The sequence below is a fragment of the Neodiprion fabricii genome, chromosome 1, assembly GCF_021155785.1.
Source record: "Neodiprion fabricii isolate iyNeoFabr1 chromosome 1, iyNeoFabr1.1, whole genome shotgun sequence".
In the NCBI taxonomy this organism is placed as follows: Eukaryota; Metazoa; Arthropoda; class Insecta; order Hymenoptera; family Diprionidae; genus Neodiprion; species Neodiprion fabricii.
The window spans coordinates 3,008,632-3,022,952 of NC_060239.1; the positions used below are offsets into that span (position 1 = coordinate 3,008,632).

The window sequence follows — 14,321 nt, forward strand, 5'->3', positions numbered from 1 at the left end:
TGGCAAAAGCGTCGTTTCAGCTGTGCTCCATCCCTTGAAACCGTTCAACCCCCTTCTTCTCTCTTAGCTGCATCATCCGTACGTGACGTAATGCCGATGTGACGCCAACGCGACGCCGGCTATCGGGAGCAATGGCCGTCCAGTCCGAGATCCAATGGATGCCACTTTTTTCACAAAAATTCTTATGCGACCATTGCTCGAAACATGAACGAGGATTTGAGCCGCGTATTCGAGGTCGTTTGGCAGATTCGGTCCCTCTCGAACTGGCCCCGTCACGTTTTTGGTATTCAGAACCGAGTCTGGAGGTATCGGATTTATGGAAATCGATAAACGGAATTCAGAAGTGCTGATTCACCTCATTAGCCATCCCGACTCGTTCGAATGCCACATCGAATGTTGTAATATTATCTCGACAAATGCATGAGGTTCCACCCCGAGTATGTCGAAGCTATTGATGTTTTTATTTCGTGTTTCAGGTAAGCAGAATATCTCGGATGTAAGATGTTATATGGAAACGTGGTTCAACCTCGGTAAGTTCGTGTCGTTATTTCATTAATATAATACGTTTTCATAAAAAGAAATCCATCAATTCATCATCCGTGGACATTCGTCGTGAAAGGTGCGTCAAAGTAGCAAAAATTATCCTACAACCGCTATCGAATTTCCCACATCGTCAATGTTTCAAACACCCATTCTCCCCCCCCCCCCCCCCACTGACGCTAAACGTCACCCCCAAGCGCAAGCATTCCGAAACGATCGAGGATCTGAAAATCCTTGGTAAAAGCAGCTGCACACCCGTGTACTGGTAAAATGTAAATCGGCCAAGGTATCGTGGGCGAAGATACGGCGCATGTATAAGCCACGGAACCGATGGCAAGGGACAACGTGGCGTACCTTATACCATCCCGACCGGGAGCAAACTCATTACGAAGGAATACCTTCCTTATACCAAAGGCTAGAAGAGGCGACGCGAGGGTTACGGAGATGGTCGAAGCGTCGCCTCGTTCCCGGTCTGCACACGGAGGACTTCCTCCCTCTCGGAGGCAGCAACGAGCCTCTCTGCCTGACAGCCGGCTAGTGAGGATTTACGGCCGAGGCATTCGAACTCGAGGAGCCGCGGAGCGAAGCGCATGGTTTCATCGCATCGAGTGGGGCCAATGAGATTACGGGCCGCCGTAGGCGCCTGAGTCCACGGCTCTTGGCCTAGCTCGAGGACCGTATCAAGATAGCCAGGACGTGGTTCCCCGGTAGTCGTGCTTCCCCGATCCGGCGTGAGTTCCGCGACGTCCCTCCTCGCGTCATCGGCGTCTGTTGAACGGCTCGTTTAGTTATGCACTATTCGGCGGAAGGTTCGCGAGGAAAAACTGTCGATTTATACCTAGGCAAAAAAGACACCTCCGAGCGTAGAAATATGAGTCGAAAATTTTACGTCCCATTAAGACGACGTGTAATGGGTTATATCTGGCGTTTAATCTGCACCAATTGCGGCATCACTTAACGTACCTAACCTAGACCTGTCAGCGACCAGATTCGACAGAAAGATATCACCGATGCTTAACGCAATTTGCGAAGATGCTGCAGTTGCACTTCGTATTTTATTCACCATTGAAAATTGCGAAATGCTTGAGATCTTATTTATTCGTTTATTTTTCCTTCCCCTTCTCACTACCCCCCAACCCCATGAAACGCGCTAGTGCGCGGTAATCGAAGCTTTCGAATTATCAACCGGTACCGACGAACCGCTGCGTTATAACGTATGTATAATACGAAAATCGAATCGACCCTGGATCCCGAAGAACCGACTGGTCGTTATAAATCTTGCGTGTTGTTCTTTTTGTTTCAATTGTATTTTACATCTCTCTTCCCTCTCCCGCTTTCTTCATCTCGAATATAAAATAAAAGGCACTGAATAACGTTGTAATAAAGTCGTAGTTATATTTTACCTCGCGTACATGGAGTCCGAGCCGGTCGATTAATACCTGTTTTATATACACGCTGGACGATCGTATAGAGACGTCTGTGCGGGTTTATATCGCGTTGCTGTACCTGTGCATAAGTAATAACAATAACAAAAACAACAACAATAATAACAATAATGAAAACAACAACACGAAACCAGCAACGGTACCGATATAAATAACAATGATAATAATTCGGTCGAAAAACGCCGGAACATCCTTCGATGATTATCAGCTCGTAAATCCCGGTATAAAGATATCGCGAGTAAATTGCCGGACGATCCAGTCCGTTCCACCAACACTCGGGGGTTTTGTCGACCATTTCGAACCCCTTCCTTCCTCCCTCCTCCTCCTCCTCCTCCTCCTCCTCCTCCTCCTCCTCCTCCTCTTCTCACCCAACTCCTTTTGCAGACGTTCGAGAGTCCCCGAAATGCGCGTACGTGTACGTGACGCACGCACACCGAATGGCACAGAGCTCACCTGCAAGTATCGGTGTTGGCTGTTGCACTGTGCTATGTTACACGTATACGTACAGGTAGGCAGGTATGTGTATAAAGGCGGAATATCGACGGGGCGGCAACAGACCAATCACGTGCCGGCTACTAATTTGCTGCTCTCAAACAGCTGCCGTTCTGCCGCCTATGCGCCCGGTTCCTGCAGATTCCCTCGCTGCTGCTTATAGGCGCTGCTGTGCACCCGATTCTTCGCCCGAGCCGATCGACCGGCTCACGCTGAGAGGCCCGATCGCCCTCCCTTGGTCCTCTCTCCGTCTTATTCTCCCCTCTGCCATAGCTCTCTTCCACTTCTTGTCCTTACCTCCTCATTCTTCGACCGCAGGCTGCAGTCGCCGTACCCTTGGCCCTCCGTCCGTCGACCGCCCTCCTGCCCGTATTCCTCGATGCGGACAAAACATTTCTTAATTGGGTTTCGTCCGGAGACGAGGAGCCGGCTGTTTTCTCTCTTTCTCTCCCTCTCTCTCCCTCTCTCTCGAGAAAGATCGCTTCGCTAGGTTTTCTTGTCCTTTCGTTCGCTTATTTATATTTATATATTTATCCTTTCGTTTGTTCACTTGTTTATCCTTGGTTTCCCCCTTGCTGCGAGCCCGAAACCGTATCGACGGTTTTTCCGCTCGCGTGGTTGTTCGCTTTCACTTCACCTATAATCGAGCTGCTTCGCCAACTAATTCGCGTGGTATTCCTCGTGGATGAACACCTCACCGATCCTCGGTTTTATCCAACTGCGCGCGCGTTGTTCAGCGGCCACTGGCCTCCCTCGTGTTTATACATAGTGCATTGCGTCGATGCGTGCCAGAAGCCTTCCTCTTCTTCTCAATGCACTCACTGTTGTGTCTGACTTTACACGCGCGACTGTAATGGCTCTTTTTGCAAGACTGACCAAAAAAAAAAAAAAAAATGAAAGGGAAATAGAAAAAGAGGGAGGAAAAAAACGCCAGCTGCGATGCTCTCAATCTCTCCCTTTCTCCGCACTTTATGTTACATAGGTACTCGATGCAGTTACATTTGCAGCGAATGATCTCGTTCGACGTGACGGATCTTCGTCACAAATCTTGACTCAATGATCGAGAAGGACGCTGGCTTGATTACGGGCTAGACGACGATGCATGTAAAAAGTATAAATTCCATTGATTAATGTATCGAGTGCGATATAGTTGAAGTAGACGGCATGAAATGAGCTCATGGCGGAATGTTTATACGGACCTCGAAGCTGGAACAACGATAGTCCCATACATGTATGAAACGAGTATACATATATAACGCGTTTCAAGTTGGTTATAGAAGCACGCCGTCGAGTTGCTGCAACGTCGTTAAGTCGGTCTTTATACCGAGCAATCTATAAAGCATAGGGATACAAGCGGATACCGTAGAAAAATCGGAAATAATAAGATCAGCCTTTGTCGCTGCGGCGGCCCCGTATTTCGCTATCGTCGACAGCAGCGGTGCAGCAGCAGCAGCACCAGCAGCAGCAGCGGTGCAGTCGAGTTGCAGCTCGCAAGCGCGGCTATATCTGACGGAGAGAAGGAGAGAAAAAGGAAAAAGGGAGAAAAAGAACAGGGCGTTTGAGTAATGGCGGCGGGTCGCGATGCAGCGAGACGTAATGAAATCCAGCTTGCAAGCCGAGGTGTTTTGCTCCAATCCTTGCAGCGCAAAGAGCCCTGATCACCCCCGGTCACCCCTGAACCCTTGTGACCCGCACTGACCATTCTCAACCCGGACAACAAGGTCAACCTTTGCGGATTTCTCCTCGCCTAGTCGAGTCTCCGGACGCGTTTTTGCTTTCGAATATATACCCTACCGCGTTTTTTTTCCTTTTTTTTTTTGTTTCTTTTTCACCCCGAACGTTCACAACCCGATTTTTTACACCTCCGCTTTTCCTAACACCACCTCAATTCATTGTTTACCAACTTTCACCGAATTTAGACGGCCGTGCGCTCCCCTGCAGTTACCGGGACACAAAAAGTTGAGAGTGGCAAAGAAAAAAAAAAAAAACGGGAGGAAGGAAAAATCATAAAGGGGACGAAATTTATGGGGGCTGTTTGTATACACACCTCGAGTCTTGAACCGGCTTTGGTGATTCTCCGCTTTGTTCTCTTATTTGCGAAAGGGCAACGGGAAATAATTTGAGAAAGAGATTACAGACCATTGAAACGGGTTGGAGTTTGTCAATGACGAAAAAAGAAAATCAAATCAAATTGATAAAACCCCGGATGGGAATTGGTTAGAACCCATTGGTTCTTCACTCGGGAACTTTAATCGATGGTGAATTAAGGATCACGCGCCAAAATCAAGGCTATTGGGTTATCGGAGTAAAGGCTGGAGGATCCCAGACGTGAGACGTGCTAAAGAAAAGGAGAGAAAACCCTCGAATAAAATAAATAAAACATGAAACTCTTACGTAGCAATCTAAAGACGGCCGAGTATTGAAGTTGGCAACCATATTCTTGCCAATTCTTTTCAAGGGCTTCCAGCCGTATAAGCGTAAAATATGCCAAAAATTTCTCTTGAATGTAAATTCAGGGTACCAGGATTTGAAAAACTTGCAGATGTCCTGAAAACGATCGATCGTATCATTTCTCACGATAGAGCTTCGCCCTGTTTTCTTTGGTATGAAGGGAGCCTCTGTTTCGAAACTCTCCGACACTCAGAGGCAACCAAACATGAGCCAAAACCAGATGAGTACGAAGGCTCGAGTTGAAAAACGATAAAATAAGACGCATCGAAGGCTCGTTGGCAGCGTTTTTCAGACGCATGATTTATAACGATCACAGCCTGACTCAGCGGTCCGGAAAAACAGGCACCGATAAATCGCGCGCACAGATCTTGGTTGACCAATAAAAGTATGGCTTGCGAGGATGAGGGTTAAAGAGGAGACGAAAAAAATAAAAATAAAAATAAAATAAAAATAATAACAAAAATAACAATTCAACGACGGAAAGCGACCGCCTGGATTTTTGTTTTTTCTTCCAAGCTGGGATAGTAATTAAAGTTAGAATTGGACAGGGTCGGTGCAAGTTCGACGCGTCGCAGACGGCACCAAAGGGAGGAAGGGAAGGCTATACGGCACCCTCAGGGTGACGGCCTGAGCTATTGCCCAATAAAATGACGCGGGCAGTCGTGGTCGAAATGGCGTTTCGATTGATACTATTATTGTTATGGGTGACCTGGGACGCCCAAGGGTGACCAGGGAAGATAGCGACACGCGGGTCGCACCTAAGGGATATAAAAGGGCGACCCAAGCAGCGCGGGAACCGAAACAGACGAGGTCGAATTCCCGGATTCTGCAGAGCAGTCCCGGAAAAAATTTGATTCCGTTAGTGCACAGCTGCGTAAGCCTGCCCGCGAAAAGAAAAGCGGCTCGTATGTCAGGAGAAATGAAGTTTTTCTGCTTGTATAACGTTTCCTGAACCCCGCAGGAAAAGGATATAGACGAGGCTATATAAGGGCTCTCGAGAAGCGTGCGAGTTTACTTGAAATATTGCCAATTTGTAGAATGCCGAGTTATACAGGCTTGATTGCGTCGGGGGCCCAAAAACAATCAATTTACCCGCGGCGGTACGCAGCCGGTGATGGTATGCAAATCAATTCGGCAGTTTCCAATGATTTACAAGAGTGCGTTGTTCAATTTGTTTAAGTGTATCCCGATTCCATCCGCGTGGTTGCAAGCTCGAGCTTGCGGGAAGAAGAGAGGGCGCAGGGCGCAAACCACGCACCTTAAACCTCGCCCGCCATTCAGGCCGGATGTTCGACGAAGAAATCTAAAGTACCGACAGCTCACGTCTTTCTCCCGAAAAATGCATCGGCTGACTGTTTATATGTGGAGCGTATAAGACGTGGGGCGCCCTTATGCGAGAAGGCGAAATTTAAATATAACTAAAAGGTCTTGTGGCACAATCCAGGAATAGCGTTTGCCTTCTGGCGGTTGATTTGCCTTGCATGAAGCTTACGGCGGCGGTTCTGAGCCGTATGGAGAAGAGGAAGAAGAAGAAGAAGAAGAAGAAGACGAAGAAGAAAGAGGCGTTTCTTGGTGTATACGTAGCGCCGGAGAGCCCCGCGAAACGCTTCGGGGTAAACCTAGGCGTCGCGACGCCGTCGTCCCTCTTCTATTCTTTATCTTTTTACGCTCCAACGTCCTCCTAGAACGCAACCCCCAATCCCCCGCCCTCATTCCACCCGTATCACCAACGGTATGCAACGCTGTGTGTTTTATGCAAATGTAATCAGATTGTTTGCGATTTTCTCTGCTACCGCCGTTCTTCCAACCAACCTACATATACTCCGAGCCCGGATATACTGCATAATCCCCCCCCTCCCCCCCTCTTCCTTGCGAGTTTACGAAACAAACACCGACTATTGACGCATGCGGGTCATTTCGATTCTTGTTTTTCTCTTACTAAACTTCACAGTCGCTCGAACGAAATTACAAGCCGTAGATTTTCTCTTTCTTTTATTTGAGCAAAGTTTCTTCCATACTGCAATTTGACAGTTTATGAAACTTCCGTTTAAATTTTAACATATCATTATAATTGTATAATTAGATGTCGTACTGTTTATTTCAATATTATCAACATCGCACAGAGTAGCGTCATATTTAGAAACTTATCATTTTTTCAAGAATATATTCGATCGGATGACCGGTTACTTTTCTTTTCCTGCAGTACCTCCGTCATCTTGAAATCACTCTTGTTATACCGATTCCGTTTTACAGAGAATAAAAAAGAAACGTGGTTGATTGCATTCAATTTCTCTTCAAAGATCGTCACAAACGTCAACCTAGCTTAAGTAGAAAATTGTCTACATCATGTAACACCGATAATTACAACCCTTCAATGATGACCGGTGCTGAACTCCTCCCCCCCCCCCCCCCCCCCCCCTCCCATAGTAAAGAGAAAATTTTACGCCGAAGTTTCGAACAAGCAGGAATTCCACCCACCGTTTACAGTATAATAAATAAATAATATAATCATGTTTGGAATTTGCCGATCGTGTATAAATAATAGGATAATATTTTGATCACGATCGTGCAGCGTGCAGTGAACTGCAGTCACGGAGCTGCGATGACCGGTTGGACAAGCGGCGGAGCGCATAATGAGGGATAATTTGCGCCACGGCACTCAAACTTGCACACATATATCACCATCGATACGCCGCATCAGAACTGGTAAATACCGGCTACCGTTTCATCCGGCGAGAAAGATGAAGTACAGAGTACATGATACAGAGATCGAACCAGTTTCGCACCCCAAAGCTGAAGGGGGCACCCGACGGAGCGAGAGAGATAAATAGAGGGGATCGTCGCTTGCGGTGCGTCGAAGTGGAGTCGAGGAGTGCAGGCTGACTGCATGCACCTCGTTCTCTGTCCTCCTTCTCTCACCACTACACTTAAGCCGATCATGCAGCGGCGCTGTTCGTACCTTCAGCCAAGGTGTGTGTATGTGTGTATGCGCGCATGCATACCCTGCATATCTCTCGGCACATACGTGCCTCCGTCCCTCCGCCCCTTGCGGATGTACAGATATAGATGTAGTTAACGGGGGTGGCTGGGGGGCGGGAGCGTTGGTGCATGCTTTGCCGTGATGGCAGTAACTCCGGAATCCTGGGGGCTTAAGCTCGCGCGGCGAGGATCAACGGGAAACTTCCCGTCGAAGCTTAAAGGCTTCGCGGTCGCTCGCTCTCTCCGCCTCCACCCCCTCCACCCCCGCCTACCGCGTCTCCACCCCCTCGCTGCCCTCGCGGCGGGGCCGCCAAAAGTACTTTGCGAAAGGTTAACGAGCCACCGCGATCTCGGACCGTGCACCGATCTTCCGCGTCCACGCGACTCTTGTCATTTTTTCAAATTTAAGGGGAAAGGGTCAGCCTTCGTTCCGGCGAAACTGGGAGCCGGTTGAATAATCGGAATACCTACGACTACGAATATACGTGGAAAACTCCGGGTGATCGCGATTTGAAACGATGCAGATTCGGAACACCTTATACTTTGCGCTGCTGTTCCGCTTTGCGATTTTCTGCACAAGGCGTTGCGAGGTAGCCGCTAAGCTAGACAAAGAGCCGCGAGAATGCGGGGCAATTTATTAATTCTTAACGGCAACAAATCACGGTTCATTAGAGGCACCCATTATTACGAGGCGATTGTACCGTCGCGAAGTGAGGATACTTCCTAGCAATTTGTCAGCCCCTTTACTGTATCCGCATCCCTGTTTTGCGGACGATGTGTATGTATATATATATACCTACCCGTCTCTTTCTCACTCGCGTAAATATCTATAACTATAGGTATACAATAACACCGACCCTTTGGAAATTGCCGTTGGGTATGCGTGAGATACACACTGCAATGCTGCCACCGTATGAAGAGAGATAGGATGTATCTAATAAAGACATTAATATCAGCCACAAGTGTATCTAGATAAATTCCCGAGGTGAATTCTACCGCGGAGGAAAGTTGCGAACTTTGCCTTGAGGCGGATTGGAAGGGGGGGGGGGGGGGACTAGACTTGGGTGGGAAGGGAATGAGGAGGAGGAGGTAAGGAAGGGAACGAATGGTGGTCACGTATGCGAATAGATTATACGATCACGATTTCACGACTTGAAAACCCGGTGGCTGCGGCTATAACATCGCACGAACCATCTTTGTTGCTTTGCTGCTTGCGTTTATGCGGAACGCCGACTCGCTGGTAAGATGAAAAAATATAGTAATAATAACAGCAGCGGCAACACCAAGAAAAACAAGAATATTTGAAAAGATGGTAATTTTAAGCGATCCATCAAGAGGATTGAAAGAAAGAATAAGAAAAAAAAAAGAAGAAAAATACACCTCCAGAGCGAGAGAGAAAAATCATCGCGTCGCAAATACATGTATGCCAGTTTATACGTACATACATGTATAATAAGATATCGTCTATGTCATCTCTTCTCTCGAGAAGCCTGATGACAGTTCAGACTTTTTATAGCTTCATTATCGCTTACCTCGATAAATAATCGTTATGAATTCCTCCTCGTCAAGGTCATTGAAAATGGTTGCTCGGTGTTCCGAACAACAGAGAAAAAGAGAGAAGTAGGATGACGCGGTCGATAATTAACCCGGGATGTTAATCGGTGTTATAAATCAATAGCGTTACAATGTTTTCGCATTCATAGTTTTTTATATATACATACATATATATATATATATATATTTTTTTTTCGTCCCTCCTAATCAACCGTAATTCAGGTATAATTATACATCCACTGACCGTGAATTTTTTTTCTCTCAACCTTTTAACGCCGATCGGTGAACAACCGACAAGTGCAGAAGCGCGAGTCTTTCATCTCTCGTTCCCGGAATGATGGCGACTTAGCAGCTAGGGCGTTTTGTCCGCCCGTGGGCGAGGCTCCTGTAATGGGAACGACAGATGCTGAGCGGACGCCATATTCCGGGGAAAAAATCCATTGGGACTCGGGATTGACTATCGGGGTCGCGCCCAAACCCTCCGAGCCCAACCTGCGACCCTCCGATCCCGAAAAGAAGGCTGTGCTGCACAGACGGATGGACGGGTAGGTAGATCGGGTTACCCACCTTCCGACACAAGCGCCGATCACCGCCCCCATCCGTAACAATTTCCCTGATTAGCTTCACCGGCTTACAATTCGCCAATTTACCCAAAAACTCGTAAAGCATCGACTGCCATAGGACCGCAGTCCCACATGCACAATATCGCACGCACGTGTCTCTCTGCACGGCGAAACGAGGAGGGATGAAAGCGCGAGTGAGACAATAGAGAAAGGGAGAAAGAGAGAGAGAGAGAGAGAAGGGAGGGAAGGTATACGGTTAGCCGCCATATGCGTGGCACATCTCTCACCTCTCTGGACCCAAAACCGAACTAATCTATTTTTGGAACATTAATAATCGTACCGTTCGTTCGCATCGAATTTCCCCGCAACCCCCCGCGTGTTCGGTCATCACGAATTTCGACAATTATAATAATTAGATATTACTACGTGTGCTTATATACGTACAAATTGAAGCTCTGGAAACTGTAAAAAAAAAAAAATTACTGTGTTAAAATTGACCAATAGTGGCCGGTGTGGACTACCGTAGAACAGTTCTTGTGGTCAATTGAAAACTTGAACGTCAGTCGATGTTAGATTAACATAAAAAAATATTCCATAGAAGTCTACACCGCATTTTTTTTCACAATTACCGAACGTGCTCAAGGCTGTACGTAAAGTTATGAAAGGTTGAAAAAGGTTCGGTAATTTATAACCATCAGGCGTCATTCAGCCGCGCTGGTATCACGTACAATAAGTCGATTATGGTTTGTGGCTAGACGCTGGGGCAGAGTAGGTATACATAATACGGTGGATCGAGTGCATACGAGTGCAGGGTGGTATTTTTCCCCCGGGATAAAATGGTCACGAACAAGTATAAAGACGCCGTATCCCAACCGGCAGCATCTTCATACTTACACGCTGGGTATAGTTTCACGTTCGTCGCATAACTCTGAACTACAGCCAGCCATTGATTACCGGGTGTGGGGCTAGAGCGGCGTCTTATCTTCCCCTCGCACGCCCCTGCCTGCTCCGTACAATCGTTCCTCGGGCTTGAAAATCCCCCAACCTTGAAATACCCCCGAGTTCATCCCCGGAATTAATATCTCCAGCTCGTCCGGCGGCTCGTTCATCACACTTTGTCGACCCCGCGCGTAAAACGACGTGAGTCACATTGCGAATTATTGCATCCATATTACCCGAACGGCGAACTGCGCCGCGGCAAGGCAAGAAAAACGCCAAAGGACGGATCGCGCGTTTGCCTCGCGAAACGAGTCCTCGCGGATTCCGGTCCGTAACGTTTCATCGGGTGAAAACTCGCTGCCTCGTTCAGGCACGAGATCGCCGTGTACAATTTCAGCGTAAAAGGATAACGAGGAGCTAGCTGCTCCAGCTATGCAGAGAGATATCGCGTATGCGGATAAGAAAATTGCCCTGCTCTACTGCCCTGTTGGGCAATTGAATCATGCGAACTTTTTGCACTTCTGTATTGAAACGCGAGCCAGTGTACGAGGGGGGTTCTTAAGAGATCCATGTGTATATAATTTCTCACTCAGGTTATATAATACATATAATTGTACCAACACGGCTCTTGTAATCCGTACACTTTACAACGGTTATTAAGGCTTTCATTCCGCAAACCCTATCAGGCTTCGTGTTAATGGTTAATAAGCTCGCGATAAATTCCTTCACACAGTTCGTTTTTCCTAATATCGAAAATTGCTCAACTTTCTAATACGGGTTCAGAATTGAAAATAGCGCAGAATTCTTTTCTTTCCGTGCAATTTTTCTTTCTATTCATGCATTTTTCCCCGCCGTGATTTTTCTACCTGTCCACCTAGCGAATTGACCCATCCGGACGTTGCTACAATTCTCACCACACGACTGATAAAAAGAATAGTTTGAAAATTTCCGAAACAAGATTAGCCCATACTCGAAGATGCTGCGTCCGATTGTTTGGAGGACCGTTTGCCGGATTCGCGATTCAATCTAAAAAAATCCCTGACGATAACATCGTCGTATACCGTTCAACAATTGGAGTCCAGGTGAAAAATATCGCATGCATGTCGAAGCAAGACATGCGCAAGTATCGGACTCCAAGGTCCGAAGGATTGGTGACGGAGTGGGAGGAATAGGGGGGGGGGAGGGGAAGGGGGGAGAGATTTCGCAGAACATGCACACGGGACAAGGCGGAGGAGGGCATGTACTCATTTTTGACAAGGGTTATTTCTTGCGTCCGTTGCACAAGGATCCGGCGAATGACGCGATGATGATGAGCCGCCATCTCGCCGCAACTTGGGAGGTCCGCTGTTGATATTCCCCCCTCCGTTACCCCCCGTGACTCCGGCGTACCGGTCAGTCCCTTTCGAACACCGGCCTCCCCCTCTCCTCCCTCCTCTCTCCTCTCTCTTTCTCTCTTTCTCTCTTCGCCCTTACCCTGCCCTCGTATCTCCGGGCCTTGCGCTTCTTGCGCAGGTAAACTTCTATTCTCCTCGAGCGGAGTTGGTCGGGCCCCGCCGCCCCCTGTTATCCGGGGTCCAGACCCTCGGGAGACGTCCGAGAGACGGAGCGGAGGGTGGGGCGAGGGAGGCATGAGACCTCGGAGCACGCCACGATCATATTTTTTGCATCCTCTTCGCGAGACGTAGAGCCTGAGTGTGAGTGAGCCGATGAAAATGGTGGACCCGCAGCATTCCGGGCCGGAGGATGTATTATCGGCGAGTAGAGGTATCTCTCCGTTTCGTAAGAGGATTCGAAGTCACTGCCTGCACCTATTTAACCGTGACCGTACGACGATGACGGTTATGAATTGACCGGAGGGGGGTGAACCGGAAGAGAGCTGGTGACCGCGAAGGGCGGAGAAAGAGGAGAGGAGAACCGAAGGGTGGCGCGAAAGAGGTTTTGGCGTATAAGCGCAATCGCTGCAGCATCGATAAACGCAACGTCGGTAATAACCGGCAATTTGCGAGGACTTTTAGTTAGGCAGCTCGCGTACCCGGCATTCGTGAACGGGTCGGGGATCCGTAAGAGATGGAAGGGGTAATTGCTATAAGAGGGGTTGGTCCGTTGGCTGCTTCGTTCCTATGTCTTCTCGGCATTCTGCCGCTGATATATACGTAGGTATATACATATACATATATACATCCCTCGGTAAAGAGAGGACGTGGTTTTCTCATCGACTTGTGCAGGACCAACCGCGTGACGCGAACCGAGTGGCCAAGAACTTTGGTTGAAAAATGTCGAACGCCGTCAACCGATTCCCCCGACCCTTCTTCTCAAAATTATACATAGGCAGGCCGATATTTGTCCGCACGTCGTTAAAAGCCCCTTCATCGGCCCGATTACATTAAACGTGTATACAGTTTTATACGGCGACCGTTTATCTCTCCGGTATAGATTGCAAAAATTTCAGCGAAGTGAAATGTTGCAGAGAAAATGAAGGAGTAAAAGTAATCTGCTATTCCTTTCCACACCTCTCGACTTTACAAGCGATTCTAGCAACGTTCACCTGCGTACGTTTCGTAGTTTAAATACATTAACGCGTTGTCGTAGATCGGTTGGATACAATTATGTATTGCGTGCGGATCGACGTATTGCGTAAACCTGTACCGACACTATAACTTATACAAAGGGCCGAAAGCCTCGAGATATCCTGTCGGCGCGCAAAGGTCGAAGTGGATATCTTTATAAGAGCTTAATTCGTGGGGCGTGTGATGCGCTAATGACTACCTACGCTCTCTATAACATAATCACATCCTACGCCTAACCCTCTTATACAGATACACTATAATCCAAGTGTATTGACCGTCGGGTGTGTGCGTGTATATTTACATGTATATTCTTAGCTTCTCTATATATGTATACTGATTTATACTCGGCACGGCCGGCCGTAACTTTAAAATTATATCAATTCCCTTTTCTAAGCGTGCGGAAAAATTTTCTGTCGCGTATATTATTCGCGCACAAGGGTGAAAATTGCCACTGTCCGCACGTCTAGGTAGGTATACGTGCATAGGTAATATATAATACGTCCTCCCTGATATTAGCCATCTTTGGATGTAGTCGGTTATATTCGCCGAACTGAGGGAGCGAGTTCGCTTATATTGGAGAATGACGTATATTCGCGGATATTATAGACGGTGAGGTTTACGTGGATTGTGTTTTACGGAGTAGAGTATATTTATGACAAAGTAGTCGCATCTCGATTGGCGTTATTCAACTGCAGGGTGGCCAGTTTATTCTCTCCTTCTACATACCTACTATATTTCTTCTCTCTTTCTCTCCCCCTCTCTCTCTAACCTCCTCTGTCTGACGTTTTTAC

The 14,321-nt window shown here is 47.6% G+C and overlaps 1 protein-coding gene across 4 annotated transcripts in view; it reads left to right on the forward strand.

The window, feature by feature from the left end:
• LOC124188170 (homeotic protein ultrabithorax-like) overlaps positions 1-14,321 on the forward strand; it is a 118,953-nt gene that overhangs the window by 54,226 nt on the left and 50,406 nt on the right. For 3 of the 4 annotated variants that reach the window (XM_046580685.1, XM_046580665.1, XM_046580675.1), the window contains exon 2: positions 477-530. The exons of the other annotated variant lie outside the window; for it this stretch is intronic. In XM_046580685.1, the coding sequence (XP_046436641.1) occupies positions 477-530 (54 nt within the window). The remainder of the gene's footprint in view (positions 1-476; positions 531-14,321) is intronic. 4 annotated transcript variants of the gene reach the window in all.